Below are 19,077 nucleotides of genomic sequence, written 5' to 3' on the forward strand. Positions count from 1 at the left end.
GGTTTAGGAATTTATGCTGTTAAGAAAATGTGCATTATTAGCAGGCTAATAAACTGAAATAAAAAGTGACACTGAGGACATTTGACAAAAGCTTTTATTTATTCATAGTCATCTTGAGCATGGAACAGATACACGACGCACTTCAAAAGGGTGGAGTAGCTGCCACTGTGGTTCAGAGCACCATTACGAACTGGATCTGAGTGTCCTTACAAAAGCACAACATTGAATGAATTTTAACCACTGCAAAGTCGAGTGCAAGACCGTTTAGTGAATGCATCTAGAGAGCACCAGTACCAGTGTGAGAACTGTGGTGATAACTCAAGACCACTGGAGGAAGGGGAACACGGGAGATCTTGACGATCTTGAGGAGAACCTGATTGGTCACGTGTCCAAAAACTCCGCTCTGTAGACTCTAGTGCTGCGCCCACATTCAAGATACCCCGAAGGTGACATCATCACTCTTACTCATCCGCATTGTGCAGTTGCCTGGGAGATCACCGCAGCACTAAAAAGGCCCGTATGGGATGGCATTTTATTTCGGAAACGTGAAACAACCATTGTTAGCAGACCTAAACTGTTCTTCTCCTTTGATTTACGAATGATGCTTCATTCAGTGGGTTAATTCATGAACCTACATCCTTTTCCACATTGACATTTACCCAGCCCTTCCAATGTATAATTCAGCTATATTTGGTACAAAGAAATCTGAGAGAGACACCTGTAACTACTGAAATGAATGAATACACCTACAGATAAGTCTGTAAAAAAATCCCTCATAGAGCCTTAAATAGAAAAGTGGTAGTGACAGCACAGTTCTTTTAAAAGGTCCAGAGATGTTACAAAATTAAAACCAAGGAGCAGCACCAAGAGATGTAAACATTGTGAACACACAGTAAAGGCCTGAGCAGAGATTTGGCGCATCTTCTCCATGAAATCGCCTGCTTGATCTCACTACATCTAGCCGAACGTGGTCTGACCGAGCGTTCGCCACATGCTTTACTCCTTTAAGATGTCGCTCTTCAGTGGTTTGACAGGGAAGAGGCACCAAGTGTCTCCGGCCCTAAGCTAACTATCCCTAACTGACCCAAGTTGATTTGGCAGCAGATGAACCAGGACAGACAGGGGCTTGACCCTTGTGCTAGCAACAGTTTTTGCATTTCTAGATCTTGCTGGCGTTCTCTCAAAAGCTGAGATTTTGGTATTCTGCGTTTCTGGATACACTGTGTTTTTGTGGTACGAGGACATGTTCCTCCGAGAAATGCTGAGTGACATGATTTTAATATAAAAACGCCTCTACATTTTCACTTATCCTTTCTTCCAAGCTTCCACAATTGTCCAAAATATAAACGTTAAAACATCAACTTATTGTCAGGTTTTGCTCTGTGTAACATACGTTCCAGGTTGTCAGAGGTCACTTTTGGCCTAAGTGTGGAGTCTGAAGTGTTGCACCCACAATCGACGATGCCAACAGTTAACGCTGACAGAGCTCAGGGTTATGGCGCAACAGCAGCACCAGCCCAGAGTCAACTGATATACAAAAAGAGAAAAAAGTCAACTCAAATTCAGGACTTTCCCCTGTGGAATGTCCTTCTTTTGAAGACCCATCAATCAAGTATCATTGTAAATCCCTGATTTCACACGACAGTGGAAAGAAAACCAAAATGAAACCAAGGGGGACTATCACTTACACACACAAGACTAAGGAGCAAATCTCTCTGTAAAATCTCCTTGCTCACTAAACATTGCATTTTAAAAACAAATAATGTAGGAATTACATTAGTTACGTTTAAAAAACCTACCATGTTTAAAACGTAGTGTCCATTATGATTAACTACTCTATTTATAACTCATAGTGGGAACGTTTAACGGCTACGGCTTCCTTCTTCCTGTTTCGTATGTAGCCGTTGGGTCTTGAGAGAGGCAAACCCGTCGTTGGTAACTCTTCTGATAAGCAACTGAGGTGTGAAGTATTGGGCAGGAAACTGCATTAAAACTGCAGCCCTCATCCTCTTCCTGTGTGGAGTCCGAAAAAGCCACGCCACCCACTTCACACACTCTCCGCCCCCAGCTGGGGTCGTGCTCCGCCGATGTCTGGGATCTGGTCAGTGAATGACTGCGTCATCCACTCGCCATCCATGACCCCGCCCACCGCAGTGGGGTGCGCAGCCTCCTTACCGGTCCCCTCTGAAAGAAAATAAGACACGCGATTCGAAAAAAGGACCATTGACGAGACTCAGTTTAAGCAATCAATTACATCCCCTGCTCAATAATCAGGCGCTGAAAGGGAAAGTTAAAAACAACCCAGTTCGCTGTCAGTTATCCCTTCCCAAATGTAAAATGGACAGGTGTACAAAATTCTTTGGGTCAAAGGCTGGGTCTGGTGAGCACATGTGCCAGCTCCACAATGTGGTCATGACCTGAACATGTATTGCTGGCATCTGGAACTCCTATCCTAGAAAGACTTCCTGGCTAGTATTTAGTATTGCTTCAGACAAAACTTAAACAAACTAATATTGAAAATTATTAAGAGTGAAATGGACCCCACGTGGATGGGTTCACAGCGATTGTGGAAAATAGGCAAGAAATTGAGAGAAACACAGCTTTCTCCTGAAGGAGTGCAGGAGATTTCTGGTGTGGGTCCAGAGGTCTCACCAGTGTCTCCAGCGTCTCCAGCGGAGAAACTGCAGTGGCCGTTGAGCTGCTCGCCCTCCGGCCCACCTTCGCAGTACGCCCCGCCGTAGGCCGCCTCGTACCCGGGGTCGTACTGCTCCTCTTTGATGGCGATCCTCTTGGCATCCTCTGAGAAGCGGAGAGGAACGGAACAAAAATGCATCAAAGCATTCTAAAGCAAAGGGTCTCCTCTGAGGCCTCTGGAAATGACCCCAAACGACGACTCATTCCTGTTCTGGATGTGTGAGAAAACCGAACTTTATTATTGACGTGCCCTGCCACCCAGATGTCCGGTTACCTTTGGCCATGCCCAGGTCGAAGGTGTACTTTATCTCCTCCACCTCCTTGCTGCAGACCACGCCCTTGAGCTGGTCGCGCAGCTCCATCAGCTTGATGTAGAAGTGCACTTTGTCCTGGGCGCGAGGGAACTGGGCACAGCGTGCGCTCGACGAGGGCATGAGGTACAACACCTGAACAAGCGGAGATACTGCTGTCAATCACAGAATTCCGCTCCCTGTCCCAGATGGCATGCGCATCCATTGACAATTAATGTGCAACTGCATTTCGACATGGAGCAGGGATTTTACAGACTCATTAAAACAAGAATCGGGAATATCCCGTATCAGTACAGCTCCAAGTCCAAGACCAGGATAATTACACTCTGAGAGGAACACCGCATCTTTGAGCCCTGCTACAAGCGCTTCTGATCTGGAGTCCAACAGACATTCTCGTAAGTGCAAAAAATTCCCCTGAAAACCGTAACAGGCATTCCAAAACAGACAGACATATGGCATGACTGCTTTGAATTCTGGAAAGCAAATGCGAACCATGATATGCAGGGAACTGAAGCTTATTATTTTCGGTGACCTCTGACCAAAGTGACTGCGGCTAGAGGATGGAGCGCTCACCGTGTCTGTTTCCGGAACCTTCTGCGGCTGCACGCCAAACGCGAGGTTCTTCGGCTTCGCCCCAAAGATCTCTCTGCAGAACATTTCGAAAATGCCTGGGAAGAAACAACAGCAGCAGCATTTCAAAATGGATTTTGATTTTGCTACTGAAATACTGTCAGTGTCTGATTCTTTTTGTACAAGCGACAACTGTCAATATTCCCAGGACTACGTAGAAAATTATGACACATATCATGTAACCGCATACTCATTCCCAAAACTAATACTCACACTTCCCATTGAAGACTGCGATGAGAGGCTTGTACTTCTGCAGCTTCTCCAGCAGAATTTTGCCCCCCTCTCGCAACTCTTTGCTGTGTGTAAATAATAAAGAAAACATTAAATGCTGTGTGTTCAGCATAAAGTTCCAACCGAATGAAACACACGTTTAACGGTCATTACACATAGAGTGGATTTCATACACTACTCTCTAGCTTTTGGGCTATTTATATGACAGATTGTAAGAGCAATATTTTTAACAAACGTACTTTCACATCCACAGCATTTGAACATAGGGAAATAACCATAGGGAAATAACCCTCATTTTCTCAGATCAATGAGCCTCAGTATTGCCTCTTTTTGTGTTTAACACCAGAGACCTACTGGTACAGGAAACCTACCTGGCTTTCCTCTTGAAATATTATTATTATATGACTGAAAAATTATTATCCACGTAAAGTTCAGATCATAGTTCATGACTAACTGCCCATCATGAAAATGAAAGGGACCAATAATTCAACACACCGCTCTGCAGTACCTGAACACTGATGTTCATTATGGGTCCCCACCTTGAGGCATTACATTTACTTTTGCAGTAAAACATTTGGATCTTGAAGCATCCAAAGTATTGAACTAAAATATGTGGCAGCATACAAAGGCTGTCCAACTCTCCTTAAGGGTCATGCAAGTCTGTCTTTCTGAAGTCCTTATTGCAGACCATATGATACAAACACATCTCTGTTGAAACTGCTACATTTTAATAAAGTTGTATAATTGGTTTTCCTCCTCTTACCTTGTGAGGTCTTTGCTTCCTGGCGTGGTCCTCTCCACCATATTGGTGAATCCGATGCCGTACTTCTCGGGCAGGGTCTGATCATGCATGTGATTGAGCTGCACTTCGGTCATCCCAGACATGAAGAGGCACTTCCCTGAAGGCAAAAATATTCACTCATAAACTAAATGCACTGGCAATACTCTGATGGGAAGCACTGTATTGCTATTACTGCTATACATGCAGTTTTTTATTTTATATTCTACATTTCTATGATAAACGTATGACAGGCATGTTCTATAACATATAAATAATATATAACATGCAAAATACAGCCTGTAACTTACAGAAATGGTTTCCTGGGCCAGGAAACCACCGTCCAATGTAGGCTGCCATCAGACCCGGGTTGATTCCAATCTGAAAGACAAATCTGTGTCACCAAATGGATCCGTTTACAGTAAATGCAGTCTCCTAACTGACTACTACAGAAAAATGCATTGTACATTGGACTGAACTTCACAAAAGCAATTTTGTTGATTATAACTGCCATCTCAGGTTGAAACAGCAGCCCCTGTAATGAGGCTCTTCTTATCTGACCTCAAGTGCATCTTCACAATGAGCCGTGAACTTACAATCACAAAGTCCAGGTTAGGGATGAGGATGTCAGGCAGGGTTTTGGTCATGACCTCAGCCTCAGTCATGCCTTTGAAGCGGTCCACTTTCCTCTTGACCTTCTTGAAGGCTTCATCGATCTTCTCCTGCTTGCCCTCCACTGCCTTCTTGGGCTTCGGGCCCGGCTTCCCCTTCGGCTCCTTGGGCTCCGCGGCCTTCTTGGGCTTCGGGGCAGGCTTGGCCCGGGGCTCCGTCGCCTCTTTCGCCTTCTTGGGCTTTGGGCCGGCCGTCGCCTTGGGCTCCTTGCCCGCAGGCCTCCCTCTCTTCCCCTTCGCGGGAGCTGTGGGAGAGGAAAAGCAGGCGGTGCGATACACCAACCACGGTTCAGGCATGGGGGCCTTCTGCTGTGCTACTGCCAAATCCAAAACCCAAAACCTGCTGAATCTAAGAGAATATCACAAACGTGCTGCCGCGCATTCACACAAACAGCCAACAAAAGAGGCCTGGAATCACCAATTCAGGGTCAACATGGTGCTTTATTTACTTTACAAAAAGCAGCCACGTCTCTTGAACTGTAGAGTCTGGAGAGTTAAGAGATCTGTAAAGCGTTTTAGATTATGGCCCTTTTTATGAACAGGAAGTAGCAGGTTGACATAATACAGGTGCCACTGCACAGAGATGTGGGGAGGGGCAAGCCTCTGGAGTAGCTGTTAGTGAGGTAGTCTTGTAACTTGAAGGCACTTAACCCTAACTGCTTCAGTAAACTGAGAACATCCAGCTACATGGATGAATAAGAAATGTGAGTCAAATGTAAGTTACATGGTCAGTGGTTCTTGGTATTAGGGTATGTGTTAAAAAAAAAAAAAAAAAAAAAAAATAGTGCACCTTATGGGATGGTACATTTACTATTTGATGTGGGATGGAGGTGAATACCTTGCACTGGGGCAGGGGGCTCCTGGGGGGCGTTGGGGTCTTGGGGGACCATCATCTCGGTCCCCGGTCGGCCCTCGTACCGACCCTCCATGTGGTCAATGCCGTTAGCCATCTGGTTGTGCTGTACTGCCGGGAGAGCATGGCTCTGCTGCATGTACTGAAAACTGCTCAAGAAGGAAGAGGAGGGAGGGATAAAGCCTAAACGTTTATACTAAAACTCCGTGTGCGTTCAAAAAGACGAGGGCGTCCACAAAGAGAAGCAACTCCTGCTCACAGGAATTCAGTCTGCTGGAAGTTATACTGCAGAAAAACTGAAATAAATTGCTTGAGAGCATTCATGTCAGTGTTTCTAACAAAACACTATAAACTGCTATGTACTAATATCCAGTTAACAACACAAGTTACTCGTGTAACTATTGTTAAATTCATTTAATGTTACAAAGAAAAGGCTGGACAATTTATAATAAGTAAGAGTAAGCTTTTTTTTGAAATTCTAACGTTTTCAGATGGAATAACAAACTGTCCAGTTAACTCACCCATGTTGAGAGTAATCCACAGGGCCCGTTAGAGATGAACACTGCGTTTCTTCCATCCTTATGGTGGTATGTTTACTTAAATGGGTTAGTAATATTCCTGTTGATGTTACCAAAAATCGTTAGCTAATCTTCCCACTTCCTTGTTGTAGCTAATTGAAACCTTAAATCATACAACTTTTAGAGGACTTTCAGGATTCAAACGTATTATCAAGATTATTAGCCATTGTGTTATGACCACAAAAACTGGCTGTAGATGGTTATCAATAAATACTACTTTTGCTAAGATAATAACAAGTGAAACAAAAAATTAGGCGACCTAGCGAAAGATCACTTCCAACAAACTAGGGTCATTCCCGACATGATGCTAAAACCAACAGATAGTATACTACAGTATGTGATTAAAGAAAAATGAACCTACTTAGCTAGGGAAATTACAGATCGAGTTAGCTAGGTAGTCAATTCATTGAATGGCCTACTACCAAGCATAGCTAGCTAGCTAGCTGAATAACGAAATGCTAATCCATACACCCATTAAGACATTCAAATCACAAATCACACTCGTACGCCAGCTACATACCTGTTAGAAATAATGTCGAAAATTCGCTTCATGCATGAAAGTTGCAGAGGATATATGAATTGCTGAATAATATAAAATGTACGGGACTTATCATCCCTGTACAGGAACAAAGAGTAGCTCGCCTACGGCAAAACACAAACCCGTCAACTTTGACACCAGACGCTACCATTTTCGAAAACTAGGGGTACGGGGAATAGTGAGCTGTCAAGAAGCTATAACCTCAGTAGATTGAGTACCATGTTTAAAGCGGAAATATTGATTTTCATGATAACTGTTATGAATATCCTTGCATGTAGGGTCTAATTAACTTTCTGAAACGTTGCTGTACCACAGATTCATATGTTGCCACCTCCCTCTCTGGGATTTTCTTGCTAGCTAGCCGGTACCAATGACTCTTTTCTGAATAGCTGGCTAGCAAGTTAGCTTGAAGGTTTAAATGGGAGCGCTCGAGTCAGGCGTTCCGTGCTGATCTGGGATCAGATTCCCATATCATATAACACATAATTTGATTTTACAGTATTTTTTATAGAATGGTCCATCTTTGTAACACATGCACACCAGGAAACGTTTCATAAACATGCTTTTACTTGAAAGCCTCCTGATCTTCCTCCCTGAAGCCCCATCTCTGCCTCTCGAACAGTATGATCTGATGAACTTGAAACAGATGAGAAATGTTCTTTTATAACTGCAGCTATAACCTATTTTGCAGCTTGTTACGCATGGTTACCAAATGTTCCAGTGTCATGAAGGGTCAACTACCGACAGCGTATCACATCTTTCTCAGTTGTCTTACGTGATGACATAATTTTTATGTTGTTAGCATGCAAACTTTTATTAAAAAAGATACTGAATCTCTTTCTTTTAAATCAAAATAATTTTATAAAACATAACCTCTTTCATACAATTAAAATAATTTAATGGGATGTACTCAAAGGTAACTCTACCACATTAGATGCAATCAAGAAAAAATGGGTTAAACTTATTTAAATCAAAACAATTTCTACTCATGAAAACCATACCATCTGTCTATAGGAAGGTCTGAATTTCAGGCTCCCAAGCCTCCCCTTCTCTCAAAGAGATAGCAACAATGATCATATCTGGGGAGCTCGTCACTGGCTGCGGCTTCAGGAAAGGAGGCCAGGGTTTGGTCAACACATGCAGGACGGTGAGGCCGCCACGCCACTTCTAATGCAGGTGGGAGGAATGGGCCGTGGGTTGCACAGGCTTTGCACAGCCAACTTCTCTTGGCTTGGCCTGGAGGAGCTCCCAGGGTTCTTCAGCTGTGTGCTGAGAGTCTGGGGGGGGACTGCTAAGGGTGGGGGCGGGAGAGCGCACTCAGAGAGGACACACTCCTGGTAGAAAGACGTTTTCTTTTATTCTCTCCCCCCACCGCTCTCAGGGAAATTGCTGCATACCTTCACCAGAGCTGGAATGACATGCCTCCATGCCCCAAAGACATTCTGGATGGAAACAGAGGGTCAGACAGAGAGCCGAGAAACAGCTGCTCACACTGTCTGAGGAAAGGGCTGGAATGAGCATTCACCAGAGGTCCCAAAAAGATCAGCAGGCCTGCAGTGAGAGAATTCTCCATGCCTGCGAGGACTGGCCGCAGGGTGGGTCCAAGCACTTGCGCCAGTGATTTTAAGAGAGCAGAGCAACCAGTGAAGCTTTTGTATCTTGAACATCAAAGACAGGATCTACCTTTGTGGTTAACAACCGAGATTACATTACATTCATGAAATATTTCATTGTGTGCACTGTTTTCATTGCTCAAATTGAATGCAAGATTCACACAGACTACAGTAGAAAATAAATAAACACAGTGGTGGTGGGAAAGGGAAATGCTGCTTACAGTGTGGTTGATTTAAGAACTTTAAGAACATATTCTATTTTTATACTATGTTTTTGTGTTCTCGACCCCATCAAAATGCATAAACATAATTTAAAAAGTTATGTTATGTTAGAAAATAAAATGTGGATTAGCACATGACAGCTCTGTACAAAGAATTTTCAGTTAAGGCAGAAATTACCCATATGTGCTGGTCCCAGGTTTGGTTTTCAAACTATTATAAGCTAAGCTTTAGATAAGGACAGATAAAGATAAAGATAACAAATCTGACCCTAGACTTGCAACATCTGGGCAACGTCTGCTTGGAGCTGAATTTTCAGTTTGTTTCATTGTGACCTCAATAAATGTCCCTCAAGTAATTTTTAATGAAGAAAGATTTAAAGCTAAACTCATCTCTGTTAAATGCGAAGAGCCACCATCACATCTCCAAAATCTATGATGTGTCCTCTCTCCAAAAACACCAAATGCCTGCTAACACAAAATAGTTTTGTAGACATGAGAAGAAAATGAAGACCAGGTGAAAACAGTCAGGGAGGGACAGAAAGGCACCAGCGAGGAACCAGAGGAAGCATGCTATGTGAGTGCCACACATTTTATGTATTAAACAAGCTGTTACATAGCTTATTGGACTACAAGTATTTACATTTGTTATTGAATTGAAATAAAACCATGGATAAAAACATCACTCACAGGGTTCCTGTGAGTGGAGAGACAGGTAACCCATGTCAACATATCCACCCCTATCCACAGCAGAATATACTCAAAGCCAATTTGTCACCATTGGCTGATGGCAGGGCTGGAACTGAACTGTGAATGTACAGCTCAGCTTGCAGTCAAGGCAAGCACCATAACCACTGAGCTACTCAAAAGCGTCCTTTAATTCTGTTTCTAACAGTTCAATCAAATGCAGCAGCTCATCTGCGTTGTCCCTCATGCTCTCCCTCTCTCTCTCCATCTCCTCTTTCTCCACCCTCATTGTCTCCCTCTCTCTCTCCATCTCTTCTCTCTCCGCCCTCATCCTTTCCCTCTCTCTCTCCATCTCTTTCTTCATCTTCTCCATCACTTCCCTCTCTCTCCTCCTCTCCAGTTCTGTCTCCATCTCCAGCACTTCTTTGCTTTCCTCCAGATTCTTGATCATCCTCCTCCACTCCTCCTTCTCGCGTGTCAGTTCCTCTGTGATTTTATTTGTTTCTATATCCACCAGTTCCATCACACTCGCCCACCCTTCTGTTTCCTTTGATATATTCTCAAGCTCTGTGTCCACGATCTCATTCCCCGCCTCTTCCTTTTTCTGGATCTCTTGAACAGGGGCAGTGGGCTCTGTCACGCTCTCTCCCTGCTTTTCTTCACTCATACTTTCTACGTTTTTCTCCATTTCTTCCTTCTGCCCTTTGAGACACATGCTCATTTTTTGCTCTACCAAATGCGATTTAGATATCCTGCTGTGTCCCACAGACAGAGATCTGCAAAGAGAAAACCACTCAGTTTTGTGCTATTATGTGATACAAAAAGCGTTACAAAAGGAATTGGACAGCATAACATGAAGCGGGTACGTTGATTAAGCACACATGCACACACACACACTCGATGGGTAAATCAACTTGTAGTTGTAAGGGGTAACAGGAAAATAATTTACATTTGTGATCAATGAAACTTCAGGTAGCGAATCAAATACAGTCTTTTGCGCTGATCATAGAAGGAAAGCAACTTCATATTCCAGGCTTTTAGAAACTTTGTTGGCCTATTCAATAATCAGTTCACTAATATTATGAAGACGCTTTACAAATAAAATGTATTATTATTATTACTATTATTATTATAATTATTATTAGTAGTAATAGTAGTAGTAGTGTTAAATGACCAAATATTGATGAAACTTTGCTAACTGCATTGTTTTTCTAAAACAGTGTTATAAAAGTGTACGATACTTTGATTCACAAAGATCGCAGAAAACAGAATGCTACTGTCACGGTACAAATTAATTCTCGAAGAATAATGCGCTATCGTACATGTTCGGTATGATATTGAAATAAGTCTGAGCTAATATATCTCACCGTCTAGCCTCAATTAATGTGCGGCGGCTGCTGTCTCAGCTAAGACTTAGACGTTAGCAAAAATTACACGGCAAAACTACTACAAATTTCTATAAATGTTGATATTACACGTGTTTGATAATTATAACTCGCAGCGTTATTAAGACAATCCATTGAGGGAGATGTCTACTGAGAATCATTTGTGACATCGTATTCCATTCCGTTCTAACCCCTTATAACATCATATTCTATATGATGTTGCCATGGCTTTTCCACCACAACATCTAAACTCAAATAAGACATCGGGCCGCCAAAAATACATATCATGTCAATTACAATTTATTCCATAACAGTTGATCTGTGACACTATGCCACCGCTTTCCCCTTCATCTCTGGCCCCCTCCACCCTTCTAGTTTGCCGGCGAAACTGTAAAAAGTGACAGTCAAGCACTGGCTACGCGTTTTGCTGCAAGCTCTGGGAAAAGTAAAACTGTACAACACTTTCCACTAGATGGCGTTAGCATTTCACATTTCACAAGAAAAGTTGATGCCGCCACTCAAATTTTTGGACAGCTGCACAAAATTCTGTTTTGCTGCACTTCAGTTGCCGTCACAGTTGACCAAGTGTCGGCCACCGCATTTTCAAAGGTCAGCATGACAGTAACAAGACTATGTGTCTGTCACTTAATCCAATCACACATGAGGAAAAATTTCAACAGCTGCCTCCTCTTGAACCCGTTTCTGAAGATTATAAAGTTTAATTAAGCATGAGGATAGTGATGCAAATCCAGAATGACAAGGTTGGGCTCCATCTCAGCACCATTTCAGTTAAATAAAGAATTCTCTCTCTTGTGATGTCAGGTCTGCATATATTAGGGCACATCCATGGATGTCTTAAATTGTATCCTATTTTCCATTTATTTTCTTTCACTAAAACTACTGAATGCACTTTTGTATGTCATTCTGGATAAGAGTGCCTGTTAAATGAAAAATAATAAAGTAATAAAATGTATAAAGTACACCGCACATGGTTTGGACGAAGACTCACACTTCACTTTCAATGAGGGCAGCAGCCACAGCCCCACAGTATAGGTGGGTACTTCAAATCAAATCAGCTTAAATAATGTGCATAACACACAAACACACATGCAGTTAATATATTGATAAAGTCTATAAAGGAACCTTAGACTTCAAAAACAAAAGGTTTTATTCAGCATTTTTGAGGTCCTGAGTTTATGCAATGATACACAGTGTTCCAAAAGCAAAAGCAAAAGACCTGTTTTGACTTCTTAAATATTTACCAGGAACATTTGAGGGATGTGCTTAAGACAGGAATATGTTTCCTCGAGTGCAGGCTGAGCCCCAGGGAATGGGTTTTATCTCACCTATGTCATGAGCTGACAAAGACCGGGATTTCACAGCGGCGGAGCTGGCTTTGTTTTGCTGATGTAGGGGTGGATACGTCGGCAGGGTTTCCTTGTCTCACTGTTCTGGTCCCCTCATTGCTCCAATCGCCTCTCCTCTGATTCATGCGTAAAAGACTAAAAAACTAAATCCTGTCTCAGTTTTAAGGCATTCCTCCCAGTAATACATATTCATTCAAAAAAATTACACATGCATTCGGGACAAACGCACATTGTGACATCAGCAGTTTTTAATCTTAGCTTGACCCATCAGACCAGTAAACCCTGTGTATTTTTTCTGATCCCTTAAAACCACTCTGTATTTCACAACTCGCACAGAATCATTTTCCAAATGTGGCCCACAGTAATGGTACAAGACAAAAATAAAGAGATGAACACAGCACCCAAAAATGTGAACCAGGGGACTGAAACTCCAAATCTGATTAACAGATTCAATTGTCTCCTCTTTGTCGAAATCCTTTTCACTTCCAGCAACTGACCATCGACATGTAGCATATATCATGTTTGATGAGTCTAAAACAGCAAGACAAGACAATTGTTGATAGAATATTTAATGAAAGATGCATAACTCTACAACCTCAACAGGTTAGATTGTTGCCTGTTATAAGACAATTCTGTTTGGAGCAAAACAATGAGGTAGATTGAATTTTGTTTTACTTTGTGCTGATCCAGCATTTTGCCAGATTAATATGTGCACAAAGATGGCTCCTGGTTTCCCAGACCAGTATGTTTTTTTGTATTTTTTGTATTTGTATAAAACCTTATGATTATGATACAAGAAAGAATTATTAATAAGCATAGAGGCTGACATGCTTTCTGTAAAAATAATTTTTTGCTACAAATAACTTCAACTTAACCTCAAGTGTAACAAGTGTTTTACCAAATGTAACATGATAACATTTAAGTCCTTTTCCTCATGTCAGCATTTCACTGTTTTACCAACCTCTGGGTGGGACAAGAACTTATGGACTAACACACAGGGGAACAAATTTTAGATTCAGGACTTTGGGAATTTTCCCCAGGGACTGACATTCTTCTTAAAACAATGCTCAAGTATCACTCTAAATCCCTGAATAGACTAAGGGGAGGGTACAATGTTAAGTGTGCAGTCATACTTCCATATTTGAGACCATAAAAATAAAAGCATACTTTCTTCAAAAATGCTCCCATCCTTTAAAAATCTCAAATCAAAAACTGAATACATTAGGTATGAAATTCTTTAAATAATCATGAAAATAAATAAAGGAAAAACAAGAATAAAAAAATCTACTGTTGTTACACAGTAGTGTCCAAAGTCATAATTTACATCACTTCACATTCTCTGTGTGAACTGTTCGAAAAGGTGTTCCTCCTCCTCAGGCTGGTGAGCTGTGAGAGAAGAGGACTCCTTTATCACAAACGTGTTGCCAGGAGACTGGTCCATGGTGCCTCGGTAGCCAATCCCCAATCCATGCAATTCCTGGGAGCGATCCAACAAGGCTCCACCCTTCTAACACAGTCTCCGTCCCCTACTGGAGTTGTGCACTGCCGCCGGCGATCTCGGGGATCTGATCGGCAAAGGATTGCATCATCCACTGCCCATCCAGGACCCGGCCCACGGCTGCCAGGGGTGCAGTCTCCCTCCCAACCATTTCTAAATGGGAAAAAATACATAATTTCACCTGATCAGGAGGCTCTCTGACCACAAGAAACTGAAGTGGTGAGGTGAACCAGGCTCTGATTAAACTGAAAACTGCACCCTCACAAATTAATAGGTACTCCTCTGACACAGTACAATGTTAAGATAAGTGGACAGAAATTGATTAAGCAGTGCATAGAAGCAGAACATGATTTCTGGAGGGCTGGTGGTTTAGCATTTTTCCCCCCAATCATTTGTACTCACACACTTGGTTCGCAAAGTAATTAGTATGGCAGAGTTGTACCACTTTCAGCTATGTTGCATAATTTAATTTTTATGAATGGCAAATGCAGTAAAATGATAAGGGAAAGATTGCCTGGAAAGCACAGCCCAAATGAAGGCCTGTCTGGAAGCTTGTTAAACACCTCTGTGGAAGAGAGATATGAATGCGTACTGAGAGGGAGCATGAGGTGTCTGTGTAGGCTGCTCACCACTCTGTCTGGCAGGGGTCCCTTGATAGGGGAAGTCACAGTGGCCGTTGCTCTGGCCTGGCCCAGCTGAGGATTCAACCACTCCGCCAAAGGCCGCCTCGTACCCAGGGTCCTGCTGCTCCTCTTTGATAGCCAGCTTCTTGGCATCCTCTGAAAGACAGAGCACGGCAGAGGGGAAAACTGTGAGACACACTGATCCTTGCACATTACACCACACCCATCTGGTGAAAGCACAGGAGATAATGGGCAGACAGAGGGCAGTGAAAAGATCTCTGGGAGCACACAAAAATTGAGATTTTAAAGTGTTTTAGCTTCATCCTAGGAGAGGATTTAACCTGTTGTGAAGCTAAGTCATAAATGGACATTAAGAAACGTAACTATTTGCTCTTTATTGTTCCCATTTTAAACATCCAATTACACATTAACCTTGCATCTACCACATACATCTCTGTATGTGGGAAACTTCTGGATGTTTTGCATGTTTATTTGGTATCACATACTGTATATATTCATAATGGGAAAAGAGAGCTCTTATCAGACTCAGAGAGTGTATAGCCTTGTTTCCTGATCATGATGGCATCAGGTATATTTTAGGCACTACTTTGGTTTCCTTATTATTTTCTTTAAAGGGGGGCGGATTTCTCTGAAAAGTGTGACATCACATTCCATACCTTCTCTGAAAGCAGACCGATAGACACCCCCTGTACGTGACTGTACTGTTACACATGCCCACCACCCTGCCTAACTGTGCCGTTACCTTTGGCCATGTCCAGGTCGAAGGTGTACGTTGTCTCCTGCACTTCCGGGTTCTGGGCGACACCCTTGAGCTGGTCGCGCAGCTCCTTCAGTTTGATGAAGAAGTGCACCTTGTCCTGGGCGCGTGGGAACTGGGCACAGCGCGGGCTGGAGGAGGGCATCAGGTAGCACACCTTCAGGAAGAGGAAGAGGGGAGAGGGGAGCGGTGTCTATCACTTCCTGCATTCTTTTCAGCGTTCCCACTTCTGACCCCGTTTCACTTATCGAACATTACTGTGTGGATGTACAAGGATGCAGAAAAGACATCACAGGGCCCACACTGACTCCAAGATCATTGGGCTTGAACCAAACACACACATTATTGCCTGCCACGTGCACACTATGAGCGCTCTGATTCTGAAATCAAAAGGCATCCCACTGGGTGCCTCTGTTACATGCTTAGATTCATGGGGTGGTTTCTTCCCAGAGGGTATGTGCCTTACTGTTTCCGTATCGGGAATCTTGTGAGGCTGTAAGCCAAACTCGAGGTTCTTGCTCTTGACTCCAAAAATCTCTTTGCTGAAAATTTCATAAATGCCTGCAAGGAAAATGAATGAGAATAGAAACAAGTTGAGGCTTGTATTTATAATGGTGTATTTTTTTAAATTACAGCATACAACATGATACAACCACATTTTCTCAGAGAAGGTGATCAAAACCAACCTCCTCCCACAAACTTACGAACCACTGTACATATTAAAGATGATGTTTCATAAATATCATACAACATACATTATCATAATATCATCATTTATTATGCTTAAAGTATATATATATCCCCTTTAATATTGATTAATATGATTAGAAACACAAAGACACCAATACTCACACTTTCCATTGAAGACAGCTATGAGGGGCCTGTACGTCTGTAACTTCTCTACTAGGAGCCGGCTTCCTTCACGAAACTCTTTACTGCAAATAAACAGATGGACATTTTTCAATACCGAGTGACTGCTCACATATGATTATCATGAACCAAGCATTCCATAACTTATTAGTATGCCAGATTTGTATGAATACTGAAACAAAGGATCCTTCTGCAACTTCCCTAATGACGTCAAATACTCTACTTAGGACTCCTGAAAACATGTAGCTTGAAGCTCTGCTGTCTTATGACATCCATAGTTTTGCCCTCTTTAATTGAGTATGAGAGGGAAGAGTGTGGTTTTCCTCCTCTTACCTTGTGAGGTCTTTGCTTCCTGGCGTGGTCCTCTCCACCATATTGGTGAATCCAATGCTGTACTTCTCTGGCAGGGTCTGATCGTGCATGGCACTGAGTTGCACTTCAGTGATACCCGATAAGAAGAGGCACTTCCCTGAGGGCAACAATATTCATTCATTCATTCACTCATTAAGGTTTTCCCCCTTTTATGCAACTCTGCTTTTGAAATCACCGATTATTCACAAGGGTCGTCTCATCACTCCAATGAGGAGTGCTGGAGAGAGATGAATGCAATCCTCCATCACACTTGCTTGCAGCCAATGGCTATTTTTCACACTACAAGTCACACATTGTACTACAGTGGAGTGGAAGCCCATGGGAGGATGGCTGCTACACAACTGATGCCAGCTTTCAGGTACTTGATGAATTGCAGGGTAACTGAGAGCAATGAGACAAGGAAACTCTGACAAACTCATGCACCCCTATTGTTGGAGCGTAGTCCATCTGTGGTCCTTGTCTTTGCTGGCAAATGACACTGTCCGTTCGCCTTTCAATCTCATTTAGAGAATTAGAGCAGAATTAGAGCACTACCGATACATCATCTTTTGTACATTTTTATAATGTTGTACAATGGAATAGGGACAATCTCATGAAATATGAGGTGAAAAATGACGCCTGCAACTTACAAAAATGGTTTCCTGGATTTGGGTAATGATGTCCCTTGTACGCCGAGAGCAGTCCAGGGTTGATACCAATCTGAAAGATAATACTGGCATTTAAAATCCTAGCCTGCTCCTGCAAAACATCACTAGTAATGTTATCGTAGCAAACAAGTTGATAACAAAGGCAACTGTCTGGGGCTGAAAAAAAGGCACTTGGCCAACAGTCCCAACAGTCAACATCCACATGATTAGCATATTATAAAGCAGCTTGTATGCTGTCACTCACGATCAAGATGTCCAGGTTGTGAGCAAGGACGTCGGGAAGCGTCTTGGCCATGACCTCCTCAACTGACATGCCATTGAAGCGGTCCAGCTTCCTCTTGGCCTTGGCAGGGGACTCATCACCCTTCTCCTTATTGGGGGGCCTCCCCCTCTTCCCCTTTCCTGGAGCTGAAGGGAGGAAGAGGAGTTAAGACCCTACATCCATCGCTGTTGGTGGTAAAATCCCTGAAGCCACGACAAACTTCTATCTTCAAGGGGACAGTGAAGCGTAAACCCCACGCCATAGGGTGGGAAGTATCCTAAATTGGGGTGTGGGGTGGAAGTGGATACCTTGCACTGGGACAGGGGGCTCCTGGGGTACGGTGTGTTCTTGGTGGACCATCAATTCGGTCATCACCCTGTCCTCGTCTGGAGCCCCCATATACTGAGGGAGTGTGGCCATCTGGTGGTACTGGGCCACCTGGAGAGCCTGGTTGTGCTGCATATACTGAAACCTGAATGCAACAGACAGGAGAGTGAAGTCAATGTGCAGAGCTGTATGTGGACTACAAGGGACTATCAAGAAGCATGCACGTTTTAAAGGCCGTCCGTGGAGGACACCGACAAAGAGGATCCATTTGGGGAAATGACCCACTGACTCCGTCACCCACACACGCCGTGTGTTCATTTTAACTTCGAGTTATTAGAAAACAACAGAACTATTCTGAACCGAACCCGAGCTGGAGATACTGTGTTTCCGATCGTGAGCTGACAGTCTGCTCTGACACTGCTGACAACGCGGAGTGTAGCTATACATTACAAGCAAAGCAGTAGCAATTACAAACACACACGGAGGCACACGCCTCGATGAAAGACGAATAACTCACCAATGTTCATGGTACTCCGAGGGGACCGTCAAAGATGTATACTGCTTTTCTTCCATCTTTATGTTGGATTTACTTAAATAAATTAATATTCATGTTGTTGTTACAAATAACTCACTGACCAAATACCCATCCTTTAGCTTGGTGAAAATACTTCATTTATTACCTGCCTGTAGTTGCTAAGATGATAACAATAAATGAACACTGACGGAGGTTAAGTGCGCATTCATCAGTCATACTTCTGTGTTCTCCACCACAGCACAAATAGTATCATCTACTTCCCATTGAGCAAAACAGAAAAACACGAAACTGTACCAAGCAATGCACAATGGTATTAACGCCAGCCACCTCCCGCCACATTAAATACAATAACACATAACATACCTTCCGTAAAATGATGAAAATTCATCAAAAGGACGAAGATGCTACCATTTACGCGTTACAACGGATAGACTTAGTGTTTCCAAAAACACTAAAATCACACAATGAATAGCCAGTGCCCTTTAACACCAGCAACTACGAATTTCAAAACGGGGGTGGTGCTGGTCACATTTAATTCCTAACAAACTCACAGGACAAAACTGATTACGAACCAAACGTAATTACCTTATGTAATTTGTATGTTATCATAT

General features: G+C 42.9%; 2 protein-coding genes across 3 annotated transcripts; both read right to left on the bottom strand.

Moving 5' to 3' along the window:
* Positions 1–142: 142 nt before the first annotated feature.
* On the bottom strand, positions 143–7,386 carry LOC118771907 (G/T mismatch-specific thymine DNA glycosylase-like). The gene is made up of 11 exons (XM_036520059.1): positions 7,267–7,386; positions 6,690–6,786; positions 6,154–6,317; positions 5,241–5,560; positions 4,956–5,025; positions 4,630–4,765; positions 3,849–3,931; positions 3,579–3,673; positions 2,969–3,140; positions 2,653–2,799; positions 143–2,184 (listed from the first exon to the last, which is right to left on the bottom strand). Exons 2-11 carry the CDS (start codon positions 6,743–6,745, stop codon positions 2,048–2,050), a joined length of 1,380 nt encoding a protein of 459 aa, XP_036375952.1. The 5' UTR covers positions 6,746–6,786; positions 7,267–7,386; the 3' UTR covers positions 143–2,047.
* Positions 7,387–13,985: 6,599 nt separating this feature from the next.
* On the bottom strand, positions 13,986–18,912 carry LOC118772040 (G/T mismatch-specific thymine DNA glycosylase-like). Of its 2 annotated transcripts, XM_036520278.1 has the most exons (11): positions 18,830–18,912; positions 18,449–18,520; positions 17,913–18,076; positions 17,587–17,750; positions 17,325–17,394; positions 16,657–16,792; positions 16,306–16,388; positions 15,920–16,014; positions 15,439–15,610; positions 14,682–14,831; positions 13,986–14,205 (listed from the first exon to the last, which is right to left on the bottom strand). In XM_036520278.1, exons 2-11 carry the CDS (start codon positions 18,502–18,504, stop codon positions 14,081–14,083), a joined length of 1,215 nt encoding a protein of 404 aa, XP_036376171.1. In that variant the 5' UTR covers positions 18,505–18,520; positions 18,830–18,912; the 3' UTR covers positions 13,986–14,080. The 2 variants fall into 2 exon arrangements, with proteins under 2 accessions (XP_036376171.1, XP_036376172.1); XM_036520279.1 differs by lacking the exon at positions 18,449–18,520.
* Between the last annotated feature and the right edge of the window lie 165 nt (positions 18,913–19,077).

The sequence above is a fragment of the Megalops cyprinoides genome, chromosome 25, assembly GCF_013368585.1.
Source record: "Megalops cyprinoides isolate fMegCyp1 chromosome 25, fMegCyp1.pri, whole genome shotgun sequence".
Taxonomy (NCBI): domain Eukaryota; kingdom Metazoa; phylum Chordata; class Actinopteri; order Elopiformes; family Megalopidae; genus Megalops; species Megalops cyprinoides.

Excerpts from the sequence above, each read along its gene's own strand:
- LOC118771907 (XM_036520059.1), bottom strand. The coding sequence starts at position 6,745 with ATGGAAGAAACGCAGTGTTCATCTCTAACGGGCCCTGTGGATTACTCT. Across the intron at positions 4,766-4,955 it reads TGGCCCAGGAAACCATTTCT|GGAAGTGCCTCTTCATGTCT; the intron begins GTAAGTTACAGG and ends TTTTGCCTTCAG. Across the intron at positions 2,800-2,968 it reads CGACCTGGGCATGGCCAAAG|AGGATGCCAAGAGGATCGCC; the intron begins GTAACCGGACAT and ends TCCGCTTCTCAG.
- LOC118772040 (XM_036520278.1), bottom strand. The coding sequence starts at position 18,504 with ATGGAAGAAAAGCAGTATACATCTTTGACGGTCCCCTCGGAGTACCAT. Across the intron at positions 17,751-17,912 it reads GCCCCCTGTCCCAGTGCAAG|CTCCAGGAAAGGGGAAGAGG; the intron begins GTATCCACTTCC and ends TCCTCCCTTCAG. Across the intron at positions 16,015-16,305 it reads AGCTGTCTTCAATGGAAAGT|GCATTTATGAAATTTTCAGC; the intron begins GTGAGTATTGGT and ends TTTTCCTTGCAG.